Source organism: Catharus ustulatus, chromosome 5 (genome assembly GCF_009819885.2).
Source record: "Catharus ustulatus isolate bCatUst1 chromosome 5, bCatUst1.pri.v2, whole genome shotgun sequence".
In the NCBI taxonomy this organism is placed as follows: domain Eukaryota; kingdom Metazoa; phylum Chordata; class Aves; order Passeriformes; family Turdidae; genus Catharus; species Catharus ustulatus.
This window is the reverse complement of record NC_046225.1, coordinates 76,106,594-76,130,910: the sequence shown is the minus strand read 5'-3', so window position 1 is coordinate 76,130,910 and position 24,317 is coordinate 76,106,594. Positions and strand designations below refer to the sequence as shown.

General features: G+C 49.4%; 1 protein-coding gene across 2 annotated transcripts in view; it reads left to right on the top strand.

Moving 5' to 3' along the window:
* Positions 1-24,317, top strand: part of SFXN5 (sideroflexin 5) — a 113,504-nt gene that overhangs the window by 12,024 nt on the left and 77,163 nt on the right. For both annotated transcript variants that reach the window (XM_033060816.2, XM_033060818.2), the window contains exon 3: positions 9,321-9,398. In XM_033060816.2, the coding sequence (XP_032916707.1) occupies positions 9,321-9,398 (78 nt within the window). The remainder of the gene's footprint in view (positions 1-9,320; positions 9,399-24,317) is intronic.

The following is a 24,317-nucleotide window of genomic DNA, read 5'->3' as shown; positions in this document are numbered from 1 at the left end:
TTGGGTGCACTCAGCCTGGACACTGCTGGCACTCTGGGATCCCCTCCTGGAGGAGGAGCTGGTGACAATCCCCAGTGGGATCAGGACTCAGAGCTCTGCCTTGCCTGCCTGTGCCTCATCTCATTGTTCAGAGCCTGGAGCTGAGAGCATCTTGCACTCCCATATTTGGCTTTAAGATGGAAGCAGGATTAGATGTATGTTATTTATACCAGCGATACCTTCTTACTCAGCAGATTGCCTGTCTGTGTTTATTCAGTGTCACATCTGCTGGCTCACTCTGAACAAAAAGTTTGGCTCCTGTTGTCTGTCACTGTGGATCCAATACAATGGGGCCAGCTGGAGTCAAGTCTGCTGTGTGTGTCATCCTGGGGAGCAGGGAGACACAGCCCCAGGCTGGGCTGTGCCTGGTGCAGGGCACAGCTGGGTCTGCACAGCTGGGTCTGCACAGCTGGGTCTGCACAGCTGGGTCTGCACAGCTGCAGGGAGCTGCTGCTCTGCTGCCCACAGGACCCTTGGGTGGGGCCATGTCCCCCAGGGCATGGCTGGGCTGAGGGTGGGACCTGTGGAGCTCAGGGCAGACAGAAATGATCCCCAAAACCCCAGAGTGAGGCCAGAGTGAGAGGCTGGCCCATCCTGGATGTCCTGGCTGGGCTCTGGGCAGTCCTGGCTGGGCTCTGGGCAGTCCTGGCTGGGCTCTGGGGAGTTCTGGGCAGCCCTGCTGGGCTCTGGGGAGCTCTGGGCAGTCCTGGCTGGGCTCTGGGGGGTTCTGGGCAGCCCTGGCTGGGCTCTAGGGGGCTCTGGGCAGCCCTGGCGGGGTTCTGGGGGGCTCTGGGGGGCTCTGGGCAGCCCTGGCTGGGTTCTGGGGGGCTCTGGGCAGCCTGGCTGGGCTCTGGGGGGCTCTGGGCAGCCCTGGCTGGGCTCTGGGGGGCTCTGGTCAGTCCTGGCTGGGCTCTGGGGGGTTCTGGGCAGTCCTGGCTGGGCTCTGGGCAGTCCTGGCTGGGCTCTGGGGGGCTCTGGGCAGTCCTGGCTGGGCTCTGGGGGGCTCTGGGCAGTCCTGGCTGGGTTCTGGGCAGTCCTGGCTGGCCTCTGGGCAGCAATGTGCCATGCTCCTGGCACAGGGACTTGCCTGTGCTCTGTGTGTCACATATGGGGCTCTGCTCCCAGCCATGTGCAGGCACCCGTGGCATCCAAGAGGAGACAAGGCAGGGATGTGCCAGGCAGGAGCAGCCCAGGGCAGGGATGTGCCAGGCAGGAGCAGCCCAGGGCAGGGATGTGCCAGGCAGGAGCAGCCCAGGGCAGGGGGATGAGGGGAAGGCTCAGGGCAGAGCTCAGGGCTGGGAAGGGGGCTGTAGGATGGGGCTGAGCTCCTCTGGGGCTGTTCTTCCTCCTCCTGAGCTCAGCCTGGAGAAAAGGAGGCTCAGGGGGCCCTTGTGGCTCTGCACAACTCCCTGCCAGGAGGGGACACCGGGGGGATTTGGCATCTGGGAACAGGGACAGGACACAGGGAACAGCTCAGGGTGGGAATTGGGGAATTTCTCCATGGAAAGGGGGTCAGGGGTTGGAATTGGGGAATTTCTCCATGGAAAGGGGGGTCAGGGGTTGGATGTGCCCAGGGAGGTTTGGAATCCCCATCCCTGGGGGATCTCAGAGCCCTGTGCATGTGGCACTTGGGGACAGGGCAGTGCTGGGCATGGCTGCACTGCTCTCAGGGATTTTCCCACCTGGATGTGGTTCTGTCACTCTCCCTGAGCAGTTCTGGGGGTGCTGCAGCAGCTGCTGGGGTTTGTCCCCTGCTCTCCCTCTCCCAAGGTCCCTGCAGGTGCTGTCCTGGCCCCTGGTGACTCCAGTCTGTGCCCAGGAGCCCTTGGCAGAGAGCTGGAGCTCTGGATCTGAGCCGTGCCAGGGTTCCCATGGATGGAGGCTCAGCCACAGGCACACACCCGGGCTGGGGACAGCCCTGGGCACTCCCTGCTCCTTCCCGAGCTGCAATTCCACCCTGGGATGTCCAAATGAGCCCAGGTGAGGGCTGTGACCAGGTGAGGGCTGTGACCAGGTGAAGGGCTGTGCCCAGGTGAGGGCTGTGACCAGGTGTGGGGTTGTTCTGGGTGCTGTCCCCAGGTGAGGGCTGTCCCCAGGCTGTTCTGGGTGCTGTCCCCAGGTGAGGACTGTCCCCAGGCTGTGCTGGGTGCTGTCCCCAGGTGAGGACTGTCCCCAGGCTGTGCTGGGTGCTGTCCCCAGGCTGTTCTGGGTGCTGTCCCCAGGTGAAGGACTGTCCCCAGGCTGTTTTGGGTGCTGTCCCCAGGTGAGGTGCTGTCCCCAGGCTGTTCTGGGTGCTGTCCCCAGGTGAAGGACTGTCCCCAGGCTGTTTTGGGTGCTGTCCCCAGGTGAGGTGCTGTCCCCAGGCTGTTTTAGGTGCTGTCCCCAGGCTGTTTTGGGGGCTGTCCCCAGGCTGTGCTGGGTGCTGTCCCCAGGCTGTTCTGGGTGCTGTCCCAGGTGAGGGCTGTCCCCAGGCTGTTTTAGGAGCTGTCCCCAGGTGAGGGGCTGTCCCCAGGCTGTTCTGGGTGCTGTCCCAAGGTGAGGGTTGTCCCCAGGCTGTTTTAGGAGCTGTCCCCAGTGAGGGGCTGTTTTAGGAGCTGTCCCCAGGTGAGGGGCTGTTTTAGGAGCTGTCCCCAGGCTGTTTTAGGAGCTGTCCCCAGGCTGTTTTAGGTGCTGTCCCCAGGTGAGGGGCTGTTTTAGGAGCTGTCCCCAGGCTGTTTTAGGAGCTGTCCCAGGCTGTTTTAGTGCTGTCCCCAGGCTGTTTTAGGTGCTGTCCCCAGGTGAGGGGCTGTTTTAGGAGCTGTCCCCAGGCTGTTTTAGGTGCTGTCCCCAGGCTGTTTTAGGTGCTGTCCCCAGGTGAGGGGCTGTTTTAGGTGCTGTCCCAGGTGAGGGGCTGTTTTAGGTGCTGTCCCCAGGCTGTGCTGGGTGCTGTCCCCAGGCTGTTTTAGGAGCTGTCCCCAGGTGAAGGTGCTGTCCCCAGGCTGTTCTGGTGCTGTCCCAAGGTGAGGGTTGTCCCCAGGCTGTTTTAGGAGCTGTCCCCAGGTGAGGGGCTGTTCTGGGTGCTGTCCCCAGCTGGTGCAGCCAGGCTGAGCTGGGTGGGTGCTGGCAGGGCTGAGCTCTGGGAGAACATCCCCGGGTGCAGATGTCTGTCTGGCACCCTATTGTGAGAGCTGAGACCCCAGCAGCCCCACTAGAAGTGCTCGAGGTTTTTTCTGAGGGAAGGGGCTATGCAAGGAATGAGACACTCCGGGAGGAAAAAAAAAAAAAAAAAAACCAACAAACGTGGTTGTGGGGTTTTTTTTAATCAAGGATGCTGTAAAATCTCGAGTGACACTTCATCCCACAGACAGCAGCAGAGAACCAAGCAACAATAAATATTGAAGCAGTAGCACAACCTTGCAGACAGACCTCGTTCTTGCTGTTAAAAAGGAGTGAAGTGTAATCTCAGACATCAGCAGCTCCCGAGTGGAGCTGCATGGTGCTGAACGCCAGCGAGGGGAGCTGCTTGGCATTTGGAGCTGTTGCATGTGGGAAAGTTTGCTCCTATTTTTTTTTTAATTTCTTTTTTTTGGTTCTGCTTAGAAGAACGTGCTTGACTGTTCCAGAAGGAATAGAATCTTTTCCCTAAATTTGGAGGCTGGGGGGTGTTGGCTGAAATACCTGAGCAGCTCAGGGTGCTGTGAAAGGATGCCCTGAGCTCAGCTGAACACTTTATTCACTTTCTGTGCCACCCTTTTGTGCCCCCAGCTCCCCCTGGCACTGCTGCTCCTTGCTCTGCAAAAGTTCCTCTGTGTCCCCAGGGAGCTGGGACAGGGAATTGGTGCAGACTGAGATTTTTTTAAAAGCCAGCCCCAGCTTTTTTGTTTGCTGTTTGTCACCGTTCTGAACGAGATGGGATCTGGCCAGGGTTGTTATAGTAACTACTCAGATTTCCTCAAGAGAAGGGGGAAAAAATAGCATTGGGGCCCATTCATGCCGTGCTGCAGCTCTCCATTCAGAGCTGCTCGGGGAGAGTGGTTTCAGGGATTTCAGGGATTTCAGAGATTTCAGGGATTTCAGATTTCAGGGATTTCATGGTTTTAGGGATTTCAGGGGTTTCAGGGATTTCAGTGGTTTCAGGGATTTCAAGGATTTCAGGGTTTTAGTTGTTTCAGTGATTTCAGGGATTTCAGAGGTTTCAGTGGTTTCAGGGATTTCAGGGATTTCAGTGATTTCAGGGATTTCAAGGATTTCAGGGATTTTAATTGTTTCAGTGATTTCAGTGATTTCATGGTTTCAGAGATTTCAGGGATTTCAGAGGTTTCAGAGATTTCAGGGATTTCAGTGGTTTCATGGTTTCAGTGATTTCAGTAATTTCAAGGATTTCAGGATTTTAATTGTTTCAGGGATTTCAGAGATTTCAGTGATTTCAGGGATTTTATGGTTTCAGGGATTTCAGTGATTTCAGAGATCTCAGTAATTTCAGTGGTTTCAGTGATTTCAGGGATTTCAGAGGTGTCAGTGATTTCAGGGATTTTAATTGTTTCAGGGATTTAATTGTTTCTGAGATTTCAGGGATCTCAGTGATTTCAGGGATTTCAGATTTCAGGGATTTCATGGTTTCAGGGATTTCAGAGATTTCAGGGATTTCATTGGTTTCAGAGATTTCAGAGATCTTAGTGATTTCAGTGTCAGGGATTTCAGTAGTGTCAGTTTCAGTAGTGTCAGTGATTTCAGGGATTTCAGTGATTTCAGGGATTTCAGTGATTTCATGGTTTCAGTGATTTCAGTAATTTCAGGGATTTCAGTAATTTCAAGTATTTCAGTGGTTTCAGGGATTTCAGTGATTTCATGGTTTCAGTAATTTCAGTAATTTCAAGGATTTCAGGGATTTTAGTTGTTTCAGTGGTTTCAGAGATCTCAGGGATTTCAGTGGTTTCAGGGATTTCAGAGATTTCAGATATTTCAGTAATTTCAGGGATTTCAGAGATTTCAGGGATTTCAGTGGTTTCAGTGATTTCAAGGATTTCAGGGATTTCACAGGTTTCAGTGGTGTCAGAGATTTCAGAGATTTCAGTCATTGCAGTAATTTCAGGGATTTCAGTAATTTCACGGTTTTCAGGGATTTCACAGTTTTCAGGGATTTCATGGTTTCAGAGTTTTCAGGGATTTCATGGTTTCAGTAATTTCAGTGGTTTCAGAGATTCAGAGATCTCAGTGATTTCAGGGATTTCATGGTTTCAGTAATTTCAGGGATTTCAGATATTTCACAGGTTTTACTGGTTTCATGGTTTCAGAGATTTCAGAGATTTCAGATATTTCAGTAATTTCAGGGATTTCAGAGATTTCAGGGATTTCATGGTTTCAGTAATTTTAGGGATTCAGTGGTTTCAGTGATTTCAAGGATTTCAGGGATTTCACAGGTTTCAGTGGTTTCAGAGATTTCAGTCATTGCAGTAATTTCAGGGATTTCAGTAATTTCAGGGATTTCACAGGTTTCAATGGTTTTATGGTTTCAGTAATTTCAGGGATTTCATGGTTTCAGGGATTTCAGGGATGAGCAGAAGGATCTGCAGGAGGTGCTGCTCACTCCCTGGATCTGCAGTTTGTCACCTGGGGACTGTGATCCTGTGACAAACAATTGTCACTGCTCTCTGCTCCCGAGAGGAATTCTGGAATATCCCAAAGCTCTGAGCAGGTCCTGCTGTGACCTGTGGGATTTGCTTCTTGCAGGGTGGGATTCCTGGAACACCCCAAAAACCCAGGAATTCCTGCAGGAATTCCCAGGAGTTTCCCTGGGTTGGATTTCCTTCCCTGTGTCCTTTTCTCCTGGGGCAGACCCCAAACCCTTCTGCAGGAGCAGGACCTCACACAGGGGTGGTTTCTGCCCCCCCAGTTCAAAACTCTCATTTTTTCCAGTGTCAAGAGAGCTTGGTTTGATTAATGGCTCATTTCTCTGTTGGAGATATTGGATAGACCTGGAAAATGATGCCAGTGCCTGCCCTTATCCATGGAAGCATCCAGGACACATTTAAAGAATTTCTCTTTCCAGGAAATACTCACTCTACCACTTCCATGTTGGTTTTTATTAAGCTAAGCTTAATTTTAATGTCAGATTAAGCAAGTGTGGATGGATTTTTTTTTTTAACCAGTCATGAAATCTTTTATATATTCAATACTTTGCTGATTTTGGAGCAAGGCACAGTGATTGATGTGGAATGGGGTTGCCATTTGGGAATTTCTGAACACATTCCATCCATGTCTGGCACTCCAGCATCTGTACAGGGTGATGGCTCTGGAGTTCCTGAATGCCCCAACAATTGGGAATAGAAAACAAAGGGAATTGTCACACCTGGCACTAATACAGTGTAAAGCTGGCTTTGAGTGCTGATTGTGGAGATTTTTTGGAGATCCTCCCCCAGGCTGGTCCTTTTGGGGTGGGAATGAAGGAGGCAGCAGGGAGGGGGATCCTGGCCCTGCTGGGAGAAATCCCAGAGAGCAGGAGCTGGGCTTGGGCAGGATGGCTGGGACATGGGATTTGTTCTGGGATTTAACCCCAAACAGGACTGGGAAAGGGCTGGGAGGGACAGGGACCAGGGCCATTCCCTGAGCAGGAGCTGGGACATTGTCACCTGTGCTGGGAGACACAGGGAGTGTCCCTGGATCCATGGATCCTGGATGTGACCCAGGAATTCAGGATGGAGGTTCCCTGGATCCATGGATCCCTGGATGGGAGCCCAGGAACTCGGGATGGAGGTTCCCTGGATCCATGGATCCATGGATGTGAGCCCAGGAACTCAGGATGGAGGTTCCCTGGATCCATGGATCCATGGATGTGAGCCCAGGAACTCAGGATGGAGGTTCCCTGGATCCATGGATCCCTGGATGTGAGCCCAGGAACTCAGATGGAGGTTCCCTGGATCCATGGATCCCTGATGTGAGCCCAGGAACTCAGGATGGAGGTTCCCTGGATCCATGGATCCCTGGATGTGAGCCCAGGAACTCGGGATGGAGGTTCCCTGGATCCATGGATCCCTGGATGGGAGCTCCTGATGAGAACTCAGAACTTGGGATGGAGCCTGGATCCATGAATCCATGGATGTGAGATCCCAAGGAACCCAGGAACGAGCCTGGATCCATGGATCCATGGATCCCTGAATGTGAGCTCCTAATGAGAACTCAGAGCTGGGAATGGAGTTTCCCTGGATCCATGGATCCCTGGATGGGAAATCCCAATGAACCCAGGAATTCAGGATGGATCCATGGATCCCTGGATGTGAGCTCCTAATGAACCTGGGAATTTGGATGAAGGTTGGATCTATGGATCCTGGATGTGAGCCCAGGAACTTGGGATGGAGTTTCCCTGGATCCCTGGATGGGAAGTTCCAATGAACCCAGGAATTTGGGATGCACCATGGATCCCTGGATGTGAGCTCCTAATGAGAGCTCAGAACTCAGGATGGAGTCTGGATCCATGGATGGGAAATGCTAGTGAACTCAGGAATTCAGGATGGATCCTGGATCCTGGATGGGAGCCCAGGAATTCAGACTGGAGTTTCCCTGCATCCCTGGATGGGAGCTCCAAGGAATCTTTCTGACAGTTTCTGTCCTGGCAGGGTTTTACACTTCAATAAATACATATATTCTATGGAAATCTATTCTATGGAAATATCTATTCTTTCAAGATGAAATGTATGTATTGATATGGATATGTGTGTGTATTTTATATGGTCTCTATATAATGGTAAATATGTAATATCTATTATGTATACTAGATATACTAAATATAATAGGAAATATAATATTATACAATATATTTAATAGTTAATATAATACAATGCAGTATATAGAACAGATAATGTAATAAATATAGTGTAATGTAATATATACATATAAATAAGTTAAAATAATATAATGCAATATATTAATAGATAATATAGTATAGTGTATTATATCATATGATAGAATATTTTTAATAGTTAATATAATGCAATATATAATAGATACTATAATGTAATGTAATATATAATATAATGTAATGTAATACAATGTAATATGAAATAGCATAAATAACAGTTAATATAATAAAATGCAATATAAGTAATAGTACTAATATAATACAATAGTTATTATAGTACAATTAAATATATAGAATTGTTATTATAATATAATTCAATATAATTAATACAGTATAATGTTATGCAATATGTGTAATAGATAATGTAATATAATGTGATATAATGTAATATATAATGTGATATATAATGTGAAATATATTATGAAACATATAATAGTTAATATAATGCAATACAATATAATGCAATATAATATATATAATAGATAATGTGATGTGATATGATGTTATATGATGTGATAATATAATATAATAAATGTAATTAATTTAATGAGCACCCAGGGCAGTGGGAGTTTTCCCTGCCCATCCAGCTGGAACCAGCTGATCCCTGGGGTCCTTCCCACCCCACCCCACAATTCCTGCTGGGATTTTATTTAATTCTATTGCTGTGAGTTTAACTCCATTGCCGTGAGTTTTTAACTCCTCCATTGCTGTGAGTTTTGAACTCCATTGCTGTGAGTTTTTAACTCCTGGCTGGGAGTTTGAGTTTTTAACTCCTGGCTGGGAGTTTTTAACCCCTGGCTGTGAGTTTGAGTTTTTAACTCCTGGCTGGGAGTTTTTAACCCTGGCTGTGAGTTTGAGTTTTTAACCCCATTGCTGTGAGTTTTTACCTCATGGCTGTGAGTTTGGGTTTTTACCTCGTGGCTGTGAGTTTTTTAACTCCATTGCTGTGAGTTTGAGTTTTCACCTCCTGGCTGTGAGTTTGAGTTTTTAACTCCATTGCTGTGAGTTTGAGTTTTCACCTCCTGGCTGTGAGTTTGAGTTTTTAACTCCATTGCTGTGAGTTTTTAACTCTATTGCTGTGAGTTTTTAACCCCACTGCTGTGAGTTTGAGTTTTTAACCCCATTGCTGTGAGTTTTTAACCCCACTGCTGTGAGTTTGAGTTTTTAACTCCATTGCTGTGAGTTTGAGTTTTTAACTCCATTGCTGTGAGTTTGAGTTTTTAACTCCATTGCTGTGAGTTTGAGTTTTTAATTCCACTGCTGTGAGTTTTTAACTCCATTGCTGTGAGTTTGAGTTTTTAACTTCTGGCTGTGAGTTTGAGTTTTTAACTCCACTGCTGTGAGTTTTTAACCCCTGGCTGCGAGTTTGAGTTTTTAACTCCATTGCTGTGAGTTTTTATCCCCTGATTGTGAGTTTGATTTTTCCCTCGTGGCTGTTTCCCTGCAGAGCCGCCTGAAGGAAGCAGTGCAGCTGCTGGAGGATTACAAACACGGCACCCTGCCCCCAGGAGTCACCAACAAACAGGTCAGGCTTGGGCAGCTGCCACCTTTTGGTACCTCTTGTTAAAGTTTGTTAAATTTGTTAAAGTTTGTTAAAGTTTGTTAAATTTCTACTTCTCCCTGCAGTTCAGTGGGGAGATGAGGGGGGCTCTGCTGAAGGACATTTCTGTGTTTCTATGGTGAAATACAAACTTCTTGTACTATTAATAGAAAAAAAAACCAAAACCAGGAAGGATTGGGAAAGAGACAGGATTGGGAAGGAAGGTTGGGAAGGAGAGAGGATTGGGAAGCAGAAAGGATTGGGAAGGAGGAAGGGTTGGGAAGGAGGAAGGATTGGGAAGCAGCGTTGGGAAGCAGGGCTGGGAAGCAGGAAGGGCTGGGAAACAGGATTGGGAAGCAGGAAGGATTGGGAAGCAGGATTGGGAAGCAGGACTGGGAAACAGGATTGATTGGGAAGCAGGGTTGATTGGGAAGCAGGGTTGGGAAGCAGGATTGATTGGGAAGCAGGATTGGGAAGCAGGAAGGATTGGAAGGGTTGGGAAGCAGGATTGATTGGAAGGAAGGATTGGGAAGCAGGGTTGGGAAGCAGGATTGATTGGGAAGCAGGATTGATTGGGAAGCAGGATTGGGAAGCAGGATTGGGAAGCAGGATTGGGAAGCAGGGTTGATTGGGATGCAGGATTGGGAAGCAGGAAGGATTGGGAAGCAGGATTGGGGGAGGAAGGATTGGAAGGATTGGGAGAAGCAGGATTGATTGGGAAGCAGGATTGGGAAGCAGGATTGGGAAGCAGGAAGGGTTGGGAAGCAGGATTGGGAAGAAGGATTGGGAAGCAGGATTGATTGCAGGATTGGGAAGCAGGCAGGATTGGGAAGCAGGGTTGGGAAGCAGGAAGGATTGGGAAGCAGGAAGGATTGGGAAGCAGGAAGGATTGGAAGGGTTGGGAAGCAGGATTGGGAAGCAGGATTGGGAAGCAGGGTTGGGAAGCAGGATTGATTGGGAAGCAGGGTTGATTGGGAAGCAGGATTGGGAAGCAGGAAGGGTTGGAAGGATTGGGAAGCAGGATTGGGAAGCAGGAAGCTGCAGGGCTGGCAGGCAGGCAGGCAGGCAGGGAAGAGCAGCGAGGCTGAGCAGTGACTCAGTCCCATCTGCCTGAGGCAGATGACACAGAGCCACTCTCTGTGACAAACCAGACTTGTGACCTACATTCTGCACAGTGACAAACCAGGCTGTGCCCAGGGTTCATTCACAATTCCACAGGGACCTCCTGGCTCCTGCCTGGAGTGCAGGGAGTGAGGCTGAGCAGGCTGGGAGGCTCTGAGTGGAAATCCAGCTGAGGAAATGGGGAAAAACCTGGAAATCCAGCTGAGGAATGGGGGGAAAACTTGGAAATCCAGCTGACAAATGGGGGGAAAACCTGGAAATCCAGCTGAGAAATGGGGGAAAAACCTGGAAATCCAGCTGAGGAATGGGGGGAAAAACCTGGAAATCCAGCTGAGAAATGGGGGAAAAACCTGGAAATCCAGCTGAGAAATGGGGGAAAAACCTGGAAATCCAGCTGAGGAAATGGGGGAAAAGCCTGGAAATCCACCTGAGGAAATGGGGGAAAAGCCTGGAAATCCAGCTGAGAAATGGGGGAAAAGCCTGGAAATCCAGCTGAGGAAATGGGGGAAAAAGCCTGGAAATCCAGCTGAGGAAATGGGGGAAAAGCCTGGAAATCCAGCTGAGGAAATGGGGGAAAAAGCCTGGAAATCCACCTGAGGAAATGGGGGAAAAGCCTGGAAATCCAGCTGAGAAATGGGGGAAAAACCTGGAAATCCAGCTGAGAAATGGGGGAAAGCCTTTCCTGGGAAATGTTCTCACATCAGCTGAGGAGGATGGGTTTTGTGGTGAGATGGTGCCACAGCTCCTTTTGGCAGAGGAGTTTGGGTGGGTTTTGAGTGGGTTTGTGTCACAGTTCCCTTTGGCAGAGGGGTTTGGGTGATTTTTGTGCCTCAGTTCCCATTGGCAGAGGGGTTTGGGTGATTTTTTTGCCTCAGTTCCCTTTGGCAGAGGGGTTTGGGTGGATTTTGGGTTGGTTTTGTGTCACAGCTCCCTTTGGCAGAGGGGTTTGGGTGGATTTTGTGCCACATCTCCCTTTGGCAGAGGGGTTTGAGTGGTTTTCTCCTGCAGGAGCCTGGGTGCAATTACAGCTTGTGTTCAATAATTGAATAATTAATTCAATAATTGTTCAATAATTAATTTAACCAAACTCAGCAGCAGCTCCATCCCTGGCAGTGCCCAGGCCAGGCTGGGCAGGGCTGGCAGCACCCTGGGCTGCTGGAAGAGATCCCTGCCCATTCCCAAACCACTCCAGATCCAGGCTCTGGGGCAGGAATGTTGTCCCAGGGTGGCTGTGGCACTGTGGGGATGGCAGGGACTGTCCCAGGGGAGGATCCCTGGAGCAGCAGCTCCTGGTCCTTCTGGCTCTGTGGAACAGGAGGGGAGCTGGGCAGCAGAACCATGGAATTGTTCAGGTTGGAAAAGCCCTCTGAGATCATCCATCCCAGCACTGTGTCCCCAGGTGGGCTCTGAAATCCCCCAGGGATGGGACTGCACCCTGTCCTTTCCATGAAGGAATTTCCCCAATTTCCACCCCAAATTTCATCCAAAGATACCTGGAAAATGCAGTTTTGCTTCCCTGGAGCTGGGACTGACAGCTGTCCTGGCTTTTCTCTCTGCAGGGCAGGCTCTGGCTCAGAGGCAGGAACAATTTGCAGTTTTCTGCTCTGGGTTTGAGCCTGATCTGTGGCACACCTGCAGGGGCTGGTGCTGGGTGAGGGACTGAGGCACGTCCTGAGCCTGCCACGAGTGCCAGGACACCAGCAGGTGGAGGCAATTGGATTTTAAACTCATTTTTGGGGGTTTTACCCCTCTCTCAGTGGGATCTGAGCTCATCCCTCTGTGTCCTGGAGGCAATTTGATTTTTCACTCATTTTAGGGAGGTTTTACCCTCTCTGAGTGGGATCTGAGCTGATCCCTTTGTGTCCCCAGCAGGACACCAGCAGGTGGAGGCAATTTGATTTTTCACTCACTTTGGGGGGATTTTACCCCTCTCTGAGTGGGATCAGCTCAGATCCCTCTGTGTCCCCAGCAGGACACCAGCAGGTGGAGGCAATTTGATTTTAAACTCATTTTTGGGGGTTTTACCCCTCTCTGAATGAGATCTGAGCTGATCCCTCTGTGTCCTGGAGACAATTTGATTTTTCACTCATTTTTGAGGGGATTTTACCCATTTCTGAGTGGGATCTGAGTTGATCCCTTTGTGTCCCCGACAGGACACCAGCAGGCAGAGGCAGTTTGATTTTTCACTCACTTTGGGGGGATTTTACCCCTCTCTGAGTGGGATCAGCTCAGATCCCTCTGTGTCCCCAGCAGGACACCAGCAGGTGGAGGCAATTTGATTTTTCACTCATTTTTAGGAGGTTTTACCCCTCTCTGAGTGGGGTCTGAACTGATCCCTCTGTGTCCTGGAGGCAATTTGATTTTTAACTCATTTTTGGGGGTTTTACCCCTCTCTCAGTGGGATCTGAACTGATCTCTTTGTCCCCAGCAGGACACCAGCAGGTGGGTTAGGGTTAGGGAGGCAATTTGATTTTTCACTCATTTTGGGAGGTTTTACCCCTCTCTGAGTGATATCTGAGCTGATCCCTTTGTGTCCCCAGCAGAACACCAACAGGCAGAGGCATTTGATTTTTCATTCATTTTTGGGGGGTTTTACCCCTCTCTGATGGGATCTGAGCTGATCCCTTTGTGCCCCAGCAAGAGTGGATGTCGGAGCCCTGACCTGCGAACAGGGAATCTTTGAGGAGAGCGGAAAAATTCCATTTATTGCTGGTCAGAAAGGCTGAAAGGGTGGGATTGCAGTGATCTCAGGGCAGAACTGACTTTATCTCAGGGCAGAACTGACTTTATCCCCTGGGCTGTGTGAGCCCCTGGGGAGCTCCGGACGCGGCACAGCCCAACGCAGAGAACCGGCAGAGCGCGACTGCACACCCTGGGAAGGAGAGCGAGCTGGAACGCAGCACTCTGCGAGCAGGCAGCAGTCCCCCCCCGAGGGAGCAGCTCTGAGGAGTTGTTTTGACAGAGCTCTTCAGCAGGCTGAGCATCCCTGGTGCAGCAGCGTGACAGAGCCGGGCTCCGCGCGCCGCGCTCCCCGACGCGCAACGCGGGCGCTGCAGCTCCCAGCACCGTCCCTGGCACTGCTGAGAGGCTTCAGCACATGGAACACAGAAACACAGAGCCTAGAGCTATGTCACAGCAAGCAGCTCCTCCACACGCAGCTCCTGACAGGGCTCTGCTGGAGCCAGCCTTGCTCTGCTGCATCGCCCAGGCAGCTTTTTCCAAATGAGCTGGAATGGCACAGCTAGGGGCTAGCTGAAGAGAAAAAAATCCTCTCAAAGAGTGCTGTCAGCACTGCCCCAGGACTGGCTCTGAGGCAGTTTGCAGAAGGAATGCTGGAGCTGGACAGCAGCAGTGCCAGCTCCTGCCCACCCAGCCAGAGCCTCCTGCTTGGTGGGAAAGATGGATTAGGAAAACCTGATCAATATGATTGCCTGGCAAAATTTCAAGAATATAGAATATAAGAGAGAATGAAATGAAAGCCTTTTTCAGACCAAACCTTGGTTACTACATAACTAGAAAACAACAGAATGGCCAGTGAAAGTCATCCCCTCTGGAGTGAACAATCCCCTCTGCCTGCAGACAGCCCCAGGCTCAGAGCAGACCCTGCTGGCCTGGCAGGAGGGTGCACAGAGAAGATTTTGGGGTTTAAAGTGTAACCCGTGTGGCAGTGCAGTGATTCTTACAGGCTGTGTGTGAAATGCTGTAGGATTTGTACCCTGTGTGAGATTGGTCAGTGGAAATGAGAATATCCAGCACAGATTTATTGTGCTGTGAGGGGAACCTCGCTCTCTGAGCTTTCCCTCTCACAGCTCTCAGCTCTCTCTCAGCACCCTCCTGCCTCTTTCTCTTCTCTCTCCCTGCCCTGCTCTGAGCTGTTTTGCCCTTTGCACTGAGCACAAGTTCCAGACCTGGCTTTACAGCTCTGTCTGTCTGTCTGTCCTGCCCACCATCACTCCTCACCTGCTCCTCCTCCTGAGCTGGATTTCACTGCTCAGGAAAGTGCCCATTAACCCAAGGTGGGAAAAACCCATTTCTGGGGCCTCATTAGCCAAAATGAAGAATTGATCCCTCACCTGTCGATAGCTGCTGCACTGCTGAGAGCTCCTTATTGAGGGGCACTCTGGGGTTTGTTCCTACATTAGAAAGATGTTTTTAAAACAGCGCTTTAGCCTGCCTGTATCAATTATGTGCTCAGCAAAACAGAGGAGAAAGAGCTGCTTGATCAGTATTATTCAGTGGAGCAAGAAAACACACTCCATTGCTTCAGCTGAGATTATTTCCTTGAGTTTTTATTGAAAGATTTAAAAGCCAGGTTTGGTTTTTATTAAATATGCAGCTGAGTGTTTGTTAAAAATGCCCCAACCTCAAATGTTCTGGGCAGTGGGAATAGCCCACACTGTCCTTAATCCCCCTCTCCAGCAGGATTTCCTAATTCTTCTTGAAATGAGAAGTTGTCTTTGGCAATGCACCTGCTTGGGGTGTTCTTCTGCTCTCCTGGTTGTTTGGGTTAAATATTTGAGGAGGATTAGAGAAGATGTTTGGAGGAGAAAGCCCCTGATGGGTTTGGGGAGGTTTGGTCTCCTGGGGAGGGGGATTTGGGTGATGGAGCTCCATGGACCCAGAAATGTTTGAGCTGTTTCTTTGCAGGGCTTAGAAGCTTTGGAAATTTAGAAATTTTTTGCTGTGAAAAGCCCAAGGGAATTGTTGGGTTTGGTGAAATTCCTCCTCCCTGGTTCTGTCTGTCCCCCTGGGGCAGCTGCTGGTCCCTGGGTCCCCTTTGATCCCCTGGCCTGGGGAAGGGGGAAAAAGGGTCCTGAGAAGGGAGGTGAAGAGGGGAGGGAAATGTGGAGTTGTATTTATGTACCAGCATTGCAGCATTCATGGAACCATGGAATGGTTTGGGAGAGCTGGAAGGGACTTAAATCCCACCCAGAGCCACCCCATCCATGACAGGGACACTCCCACTGTCCCAATGTCCATCCTGGCCTTGGACACTCCAGGGATCCAGGGGCAGCCCCAGCAAATCTGGGAATTCCAGCCCAACCCCTCCCCACCCTCCCAGGCAGGAATTCCTTGCCCAGATCCCAGCCCAATCTCCCCTTTCCCAGTGAAGCCATTCCCTGTGTCCTGTCCCTCCAGCCCTTGTCCCCAGTCCCTCTCCAGCTCTCCTGGAGCCCCTGCAGGGACTCTGAGCATTCCCTGGCATTTTCCCTTCTCTCCCAGGCTGCCTCCAGCCCTGCAGCAGCTCCTGGCTCTGCTGTTTCCCTTCTGTAAGTTTTCCTTCCCCCTCTGCACTTTGTGCTCCTCGTTTACCCAGGGAATCCCAGACTGGTTTGGGCTGGGAGGGACCTCAAGGATCATCCAGGGCCACCAGGGACAGGGACAAGGACACTCCCACAGCCCAGGGCGCTGCTTTAATGGTCCCATGGAACCTCAGGTGCCTCTGCAGCCAGAATCCCTCAGGGCAGGGAGGGGGATGTGCTGAGGGTCCCTCCCTGTGCTGGCTGTCCCTGGTTTTAGATGTCCTGTTTTTGGTGTCCCTGCCCTGGATGTCCCCATGCTGGATGTTCTTGGTTTTGGCTGTCCTGGTTTTGGGTGTCCCTGCTCTGGATGTCCCCATGCTGGATGTTCTTGGTTTTGGCTGTCCCTGGTTTTAGATGTCTCTGTTTTGGGTGTCCCTGTTTTTGGTGTCTTTCTTTCTGGCTGTCCCTGTTTTTGGTGTCCCTGCCCTGGCTGTCCCTCTTTGTGACTGTCCCTGTTTTGGCTGTCCCTGTTTTTGGTGTGGTGTCCCTGTTTTTGGGTGTCCCTGGTTTTGGGTGTCTCTCTGGCTGTCCCTGTTTCTTTTCTGGCTGTCCCTGTTTCTGGCTGTTCCTGGTTTTGGCTGTCCCTGTTTTTGGTGTTCCTCTTTTTGGTGTCCCTGTTTCTGACTGTCTGTTTTTGGTGTCTCTCTTTCTGGCTGTCCCTAGCTTTTTGCTGTCCCTGTTTTGCTGTCCCTGTTCTGGCTGTCCCTGGTTTTGCTGTCCCTGTTTCTCTGGCTGTCCCTGGTCTTGTGTCCCTTTTGCTGTCCCTGTTTCTGACTGTCCCTGTTTCTGGCTGTCCCTGTTTCTGACTGTCCCTGTTTTGCTGTCCCTGTTTCTGGCTGTCCCTGTTTCTGACTGTCCCTGTTTTGCTGTCCCTGCCCTGGCTGTCCCTGTTTCTGACTGTCCCTGTTTTGGCTGTCCCTGTTTTGGCTGTCCCTGGTTTTGCTGTCCCTCTTTTGCTGTCCCTGTTTCTGGCTGTCCCTCTTTCTGACTGTCCCTGTTTCTGACTGTCCCTGTTTCTGGCTGTCCCTGTTTTTGCTGTCCCTGTTTCTGGCTGTCCCTGTTTCTGCTGTCCCTGGTTTTGCTGTCCCTGTTTCTGGCTGTCCCTGTTTCTGACTGTCCCTGTTTCTGGCTGTCCCTCTTGCTGTCCCTCTTTATGCTGTCCCTGTGTCTGGCTGTCCCTGGTTTTGCTGTCCCTCTTGCTGTCCCTGTGTCTGGCTGTCCCGCCTGTCACCCCTCCCATGGCCACTCCCGGGCTGGCAGCTCTGGCAGCTCTGTCCCCACAGCCCCGGTGGTGGCTGCAGAGGGGAAAGGTGCAAATGACACCACGGGGGCCCTGCAGCCAATTTGCAGCAGAAGGCAGCGCCTGTAACATATCCAATTCCAACCGCAGGCAGGGCTGGCCATTCCCAAAGTGCCTCCTGGAGGGATCTCCGTGCAGGGAAAAGTTCCATTTCAGGGGATGGTTTGTGCCCTGAAACAAGGGCTGAGAAACACCAGCCTGGCACACAGGGATGAGCAGCCAGCTTGGTTCAACATGGACTTTTCCCTGTTTTGGGGAAATTTGGGGCTGAGCTTCAGCCTCAAACCAAAGGCAGCACCAGCTGTGGGGTGCAGTGATGGGGTTCTGTGCTTTGTGCTCGGCTTCTACCGCCCTTTGTGGGGCTGTGTCTGTGTGAGTGTGAGTGTCAGTGTGAGAGTGAGTCCCTCTCAGCTTCTCCCACCCTTTGTGGGGCTGTGTCTGTGTGAGAGTGAGTCCCTCTGAGCTTCTCCCACCCATTTTTGGGATTGTATTGTATCTGTGTCCTGTGTGAGTCTCTCTCAGTTTTCCCACATATTTTTGGGACTCATTTTTGGGATTATATCTATATCCTGTGAGTGTGAGTCCTTCTCCCACCCATTTTTTGGGGTTCCATCTGTGTCCTGTGCCCTGTGTGAGTCCCTCTGAGCTTCCCCCACCCATTTTTGGGGTTCCTCCTGTGCCCTGTGTGTGAGTCCCTCTGAGCTTCCCCCACCCATTTTTGGGATTGTATCTATGTCCTGTGCCCTATGAGTCCCTCTCAGTTCTCCCACCCATTTTTGGGATTGTATCTGTGTCCTGTGCCCTATGAGTCCCTCTCAGTTCTCCCACCCATTTTTGGGGTTCCCTCTGTGCTCTGTGTGAGTGTGAGTCCCTCTCATTTCTCCCCATTTTTGGGGATCCATTTGTGTCCTGTGTCAGTCCCTCTCATTTCTCCCACTCATTTTTTGGGATTGTATCTGCGTCCTGTGTGAGTGTGAGTCCCTCTCATTTCTTCCCCATTTTTTGGGTTCCATCCGTGCCCTGTTGTGAGTCTCTCATTTCTCCCACCCATTTGTGGGATTGTATCTGTGTCCTGTGTGAGTCTCTTCTCCCACTCATTTTTGGGATTATATCTATGTCCTGTGAGTGTGAGTCCCTCTCAGTTCTCCCACCCATTTGTGGGGCTGTATCTGTGCCCTGTGTGTGAGTCCTTCTCCCACCCATTTTTGAGGTTGTATCTGTGTCCTATGAGTGTGAGTCCCTCTCATTTCTCCCACCCAGTTTTGGGTTCCAAATATATATATTATATATATAAATGTATTTACAATTACCAAATATAAATGTAGCTATCAAATATCAAATATATGTAATAAAAATGTATTTATAATTATCAAGTATTAGTGTAGCTATCAAATATTAATATATATAATATATAAAAATGTATTTACAATTATCAATTATAAATGTAGCTATCAAATATATGTCTATATATAATATATAAAATGTATTTATAACTATCAAACATAAGTGCAGCTATCAATATCAAATATATATATTACTAAATGTATTTACAATTATCAAATATAAATGTAGATATCAATATATGTATATATAATATATAAATGCATATATAATTATCAAATATAAATGTACACATTTGTTGATATATAATATTGTCATATACATTATATATCAATAACATAAAAATATACTTATATATCAATTTAAATATTGCCCATGGTGCTTGATAGCTGCTGGAAATTGGGATTAATGCCCTGACACCCCCAATTTTAGGTTCCTACAGCTCTGTCCTAAAAACAGCAGTGGGGAGCAGGGTGGAGAATGCAGAGGTGGAGATTTCTCATCCCCCTGTCCCTGGGCTGGCACCTCCTGGAGCTGCTGCCTGATTTTTAAATTTTTTAAATTATTTTTAAAGGCACAGCTCATTCGTAAATGCCCCATTGGGAATTTATTAATTTATTAATTTAATTACTATATATTTAATTATTTAATGAATTTTATTAATAAATGCCCCCCTGGCATTTAATAATAATGAAAATACCCCATTGGTATATTTAATGCCAGCAAGGGGTTTAAAAGCACAATTCATTAATAAATACCCCCATTGGGATTTTTAATGCCAACAAGGGGTTTAAATTTCTCCCTGCATTTAATAAATAATTAAAATACCCCATTGGTATTTTTTAAAGCCAATGAGAGGTTTAAAGGCACAGCCCATTCATAAATGCTCCCATTGGGATTTTTTAATACAAATATAATCCCAATTTTAAATTTTAAATTTTTTTAAAGGCACAGCCCATTCATAAATAACCCTGTCAGGATATTTTAATGCCATGAGGATTTAAAATCACAATTCATTATAAATGCCCCATTGGGATTTTTAATGCCAGCAAGGGGTTTAAAGGCACAACTCATTCATAAATTCATAAAAAAAATTAGATTTTTTTATGTCACCAAGGGCTTAAAAGTCTCAGTTTATTACTGAATGTCCCCTGGCAGCTGGAATTCTGCCTGCTCACCTGGGTCACAGCTGGATTTGCAGCTGGAATTCCGCCTGCTCACCCAGGCCACAGCTGGATTTGCAGCTGGAATTCCGCCTGCTCACCCGGGTCACAGCTGGAATTTGCAGCTGGAATTCCGCCTGCTCACCCAGGCCACAGCTGGATTTGCAGCTGGAGTTCTGCCTGCTCACCTGGGTCACAGCTGGATTTGCAGCTGGAGTTCTGCCTGCTCACCTGGGTCACAGCTGGATTTGCAGCTGGAGTTCTGCCTGCTCACCCAGGCCACAGCTGGATTTGCAGCTGGAATTCTGCCTGCTCACCTTGGCCACAGCTGGATTTGCAGCTGGAATTCTGCCTGCTCAGCTGGGTCACAGCTGGAATTTGCAGCTGGAATTCCACCTGCTCACCCAGGCCACAGCTGGATTTGCAGCTGGAATTCTGCCTGCTCACCCAGGCCACAGCTGGATTGGCAGCTGGAATTCTGCCTGCTCACCTAGGTCACAGCTGGATTTGCAGCTGGAATTCTGCCTGCTCACCCAGGCCACAGCTGGATTTGCAGCTGGAATTCTGCCTGCTCACCCGGGTCACAGCTGGATTTGCAGCTGGAATTCCGCCTGCTCACCCGGGTCACAGCTGGATTTGCAGCTGGAATTCTGTCTGCTCAGCCAGGCCACAGCTGGATTTGCAGCTGGAATTCCACCTGCTCACCTAGACCACAGCTGGATTTGCAGCTGGAATTCCGCCTGCTCACCTGAGCGGGTGTTTACCTGTTTTACCTATTCCTGCAGGTAAAAAAATGCCAGAATACCGATTTGTGAGCAGGCAAGAGGAGCTCAATCCCTGATTTTGTACCCTCAGCATCAGGGGGAGGAAAAAAAAAATTTAAAAAAATTTAAAATGCCCCCAATCAGCGTCCCTTGCGGACAGAGCCCTGCTGCTGTGCCACCTGTGACTTGTCACTGCTCGGCCGTTTGAGGCTGTGTCATTTCTCCCCCGGGAGGGTGGGTGAGGTGAGAAGAGGCTCAGCGCCCTAATGGGCACGGATTTATTGCGGTGTTGGTGCCTCAATCAGCTTAGCAGCGGGGAGAGGCGCTCCCGCTGCCCCGGGCTCAGCAGAGAGCAGCCAATCCATCAGGGGCTAAGAGCCTCCCTTTTGGCGAGTAATGGCTTTTCCTGGCGGTGTTGATGAAGAGAGAAGAGCTCCATTTGCAGTAAACTGTAATTTTTTATCCCCTCTGGTCTCCTGGAGCCGGGCTGGATCCTTGTGCTGCTGCTGCTGCCTTTTCCTGGCAGGGCAGTGTCCCCTTTGCTGGGTCGCTTTGGCTTTTTGGTGTCCCTGGGGTCGGTGGGGTCACTCAATTCACACTCTGGGGGCTGGGAGGTTTTATTAAAGCACAGCTCCCATCAGCCAGCCCACGCTGAATCCCAAATATTGGGTGGTGCAGCAAAGCATCCTCCTGGAGCACACCCAGCTCCCTCCCTGCCCTCGGGAGGGAAGGGACAGCTCCAGCCCAGATGTGCTTTCCCAAAAATCCCAGCTGTGCAAATGGCTGAAATAAGGGGGGATTTTTAATAATTTTATTATATTTTCATTATATTTTTTTATATTTCTATATTATTTTATTATATATTTATTATAATTTAATTGTATTTTATTATATATTTATTACATTTTATTATATTTTATATATTTTATTATATTCTTATTAAATATTATTATATTAGTATAATTTTAATTTTTACAATATTTTAAAATGTTTGTATTATATTTTTATTACATTCTCATTATTTAATTATTTTTATTTTTATATTTATTATATTTTTTATCTTAATTTATTTTTATATTTATTTATTTTATATTTTAATTAATTTTAAATATTTTTAGATTTTTATATTCCATATCTGTGAGCAACTCCAGCTGCTCACAGATACGGAACCTGCTGCCTGGCATTCCTGAACAAACCTGGAAAACTCTGAGAACACCATCTGATGTCTCTTGGTGTCCCTCCCAGGGAATCTCCCCTCAGCCCTGCTCCCCAAACCTGCCCTGGAAAGGTTTGGGTTCCTCAGGACACAGAGCTGAGCCCAGCCCGGGGTGGATAAATCCCAAAGTGCTGGCACTGAGGGGAGGCAGCGCCACAGGCACCTGAGGCTCCTGCTGGGTGCCAAAGGGACAATCCTGGGCCATCATTTCCCGGACAAAAGGGGGGAGCTGCACCTCGAGAATCCTCCCTGATCCCTGATCCCAGATCCCTGGGAGGATCCTCCCTGATCCTTAATCCCAGATCCCTGATCCCAGATCCCTGGTCCCTGGGAGGATCCTCACTGATCCCTGATCCCTGGGAGGATCCTTACTGGTCCCAGATCCCTGGTCCCAGATCCCTGGGAGGATCCTCCCTGATCCCAGGTCCTTGATCCCTGATCCCAGGGAGGATCTTCCCTGATCCTTAATCCCAGATCCCTGGTCCCAGATCCCTGGGAGGATCCTCACTGGTCCCAGATCCTTGATCCCAGATCCCAGCAAGGAACCTCCCTGATCCCAGATCCCTGGTCCCTGATCCCTGAACCTCCCTGATCCTTAATCCCTGATCCCCGATCCTAGGAAAGAACCTCCTTGATCGCAGATCCTCAATCCCTGATCCCACATCCCTGATCCAGGTCCCTGATCCCAGAATCCTGATCTTGGAGAGAATCCTCACTGATCCCAGAACCCTGGTCCCTGATCCCAGAAACCAGATCCCTGATCCCAGGGAGAATCCTCCCAGATCCCTCATCCCTGATCTTTGATCCCTGGTCCCTGATTCCAGGTCCCAGATCCTTGATTCCAGGGAGGATCTTTCCTGGTCCCTGATCCCAGGTCCCTGATCCCTGGTCCCAGATCTTTGATCCCTGATCCCTGGTCCCAGATCCCTGGTCCCAGATCCCTAATTCCCGATCCCTGATCCCAGGGAGGATCCTCCCAGATCTCAGATCCTTGATCCCAGATATCTGATTCCTGATCCCCAATCCCTGATCCCAGGGAGGCTCCTCCAGATCCTCAATCCCTGGTCCCAGATCCCTGTTCCCAGATCCTGTTCCCAGATCCCAGATCCCAGCTGCTGCTGCTCTCCCCCATCCCAACCCCCCATTTTGTCTCATTCCTCTCGGGATTTCGGGGTTTATCCCCCAGGTTACAGAGCAGGTTCCATTTGTGATTTTGGTGTGGTTGGAACGAGATGGAACAAACCAGGCCTGGGGCAGGGTTAGGCCAGGCTTACCCAGGCAGGGTTGGGCTCCTCTGAAGGTCCCATCCAAGCCAGACCATTCCAGGATCCCTGTGCTGCCCAAACCCTCCTCCAGCTCTCCAGTGAATGATTCTCCCTCTGCTGAAGCCTTTCCAGGAGAGTGCTGGGAGGATTAATTAGTTAATGTTTATTGAGTGCTGGGAGGCACTGTGGTATTTCAGAGCTCATCTGAAACTTGGTTCTGGTTCCACCCACACTTGGGTTGGGATTGGCAGCAGCTCCTGGTGCTGGAATCAGCAGGGCCAGGGCAGTGTCATTGTCCCCTGGGCTGGGACAGAGAGAGAGCCCTGCTGGGGCTGGAGCGAGCCCAGGGACGGGAACAGAGCTGGGAATGGATGGAGAAATCCTGAGGGAGCTGGGAAAGGGCTGGAGAATTCCTGAGGGAGCTGGGAAGGGAATGGAGAATTCCTGAGGGAGCTGGGAGGGCTCAGCCTGGAGAAAAGGAGGCTCAGGGGGCCCTGGTGGCTCTGCACAACTCCCTGCCAGGAGGGGACACCGGGGGGATTTGGGATCTGGGAACAGGGAACAGGGGCAGGACACAGGAACAGCTCAGGGTGGGAATTGGGGAATTTCTCCATGGAAAGGGGTCAGGAGTTGGAATTGGGGAATTTCTCCATGGAAAGGGGGTCAGGGGTTGGAGGTGCCCAGGGAGGTTTGGAATTCCCATCCCTGGGGGATCTCAGAGCCGTGTGCATGTGGCACTTGGGGACAGGGTGGCACTTGGGGACAGGGGTGGCACTGCTGTCCCTGGCACTGCTGGGTGTGATTATCCAAACTTTTCCATCCCAAACAATTCCCTGATCCTCTGACTGCCCTCAAGGACTCAGCATGGCCAGGATTGTTCCTTTGCACCCAGCAGGAGCCTCAGGTGCCTGTGGCGCTGCCTCCCCTCAGTGCCAGCACTTTGGGATTTATCCACCCCGGGCTGGGCTCAGCTCTGTGTCCTGAGGAACCCAAACCTTTCCAGGGCAGGTTTGGGGAGCAGGGCTGAGGGGAGATTCCCTGGGAGGGACACCAAGAGACATCAGATGGTGTTCTCAGGGTTTTCCAGGTTTGTTCAGGAATGCCAGGCAGCAGGTTCCGTATCTGTGAGCAGCTGGAGTTGCTCACAGATGTGGAAATAAAAATAAAAAATTATTTAAAAATAATTAAAATATAAAAATAATTAAAATATAAAATAAATAAAAATTAATAAATTTAATTTTAAATGTAATAAAACTAAAAATATTATAAAATACTGTAAAAAATGAAAATTATACCAATATAATAATATTTAATAAGAATATAATAAAATAGAATAAGAATATAATAAAAATATAATTAAAATATAATAGAAATATAATAGAAATATAATAAAATATGATAAAAATATAATGAAATTATTAAAAATCTCC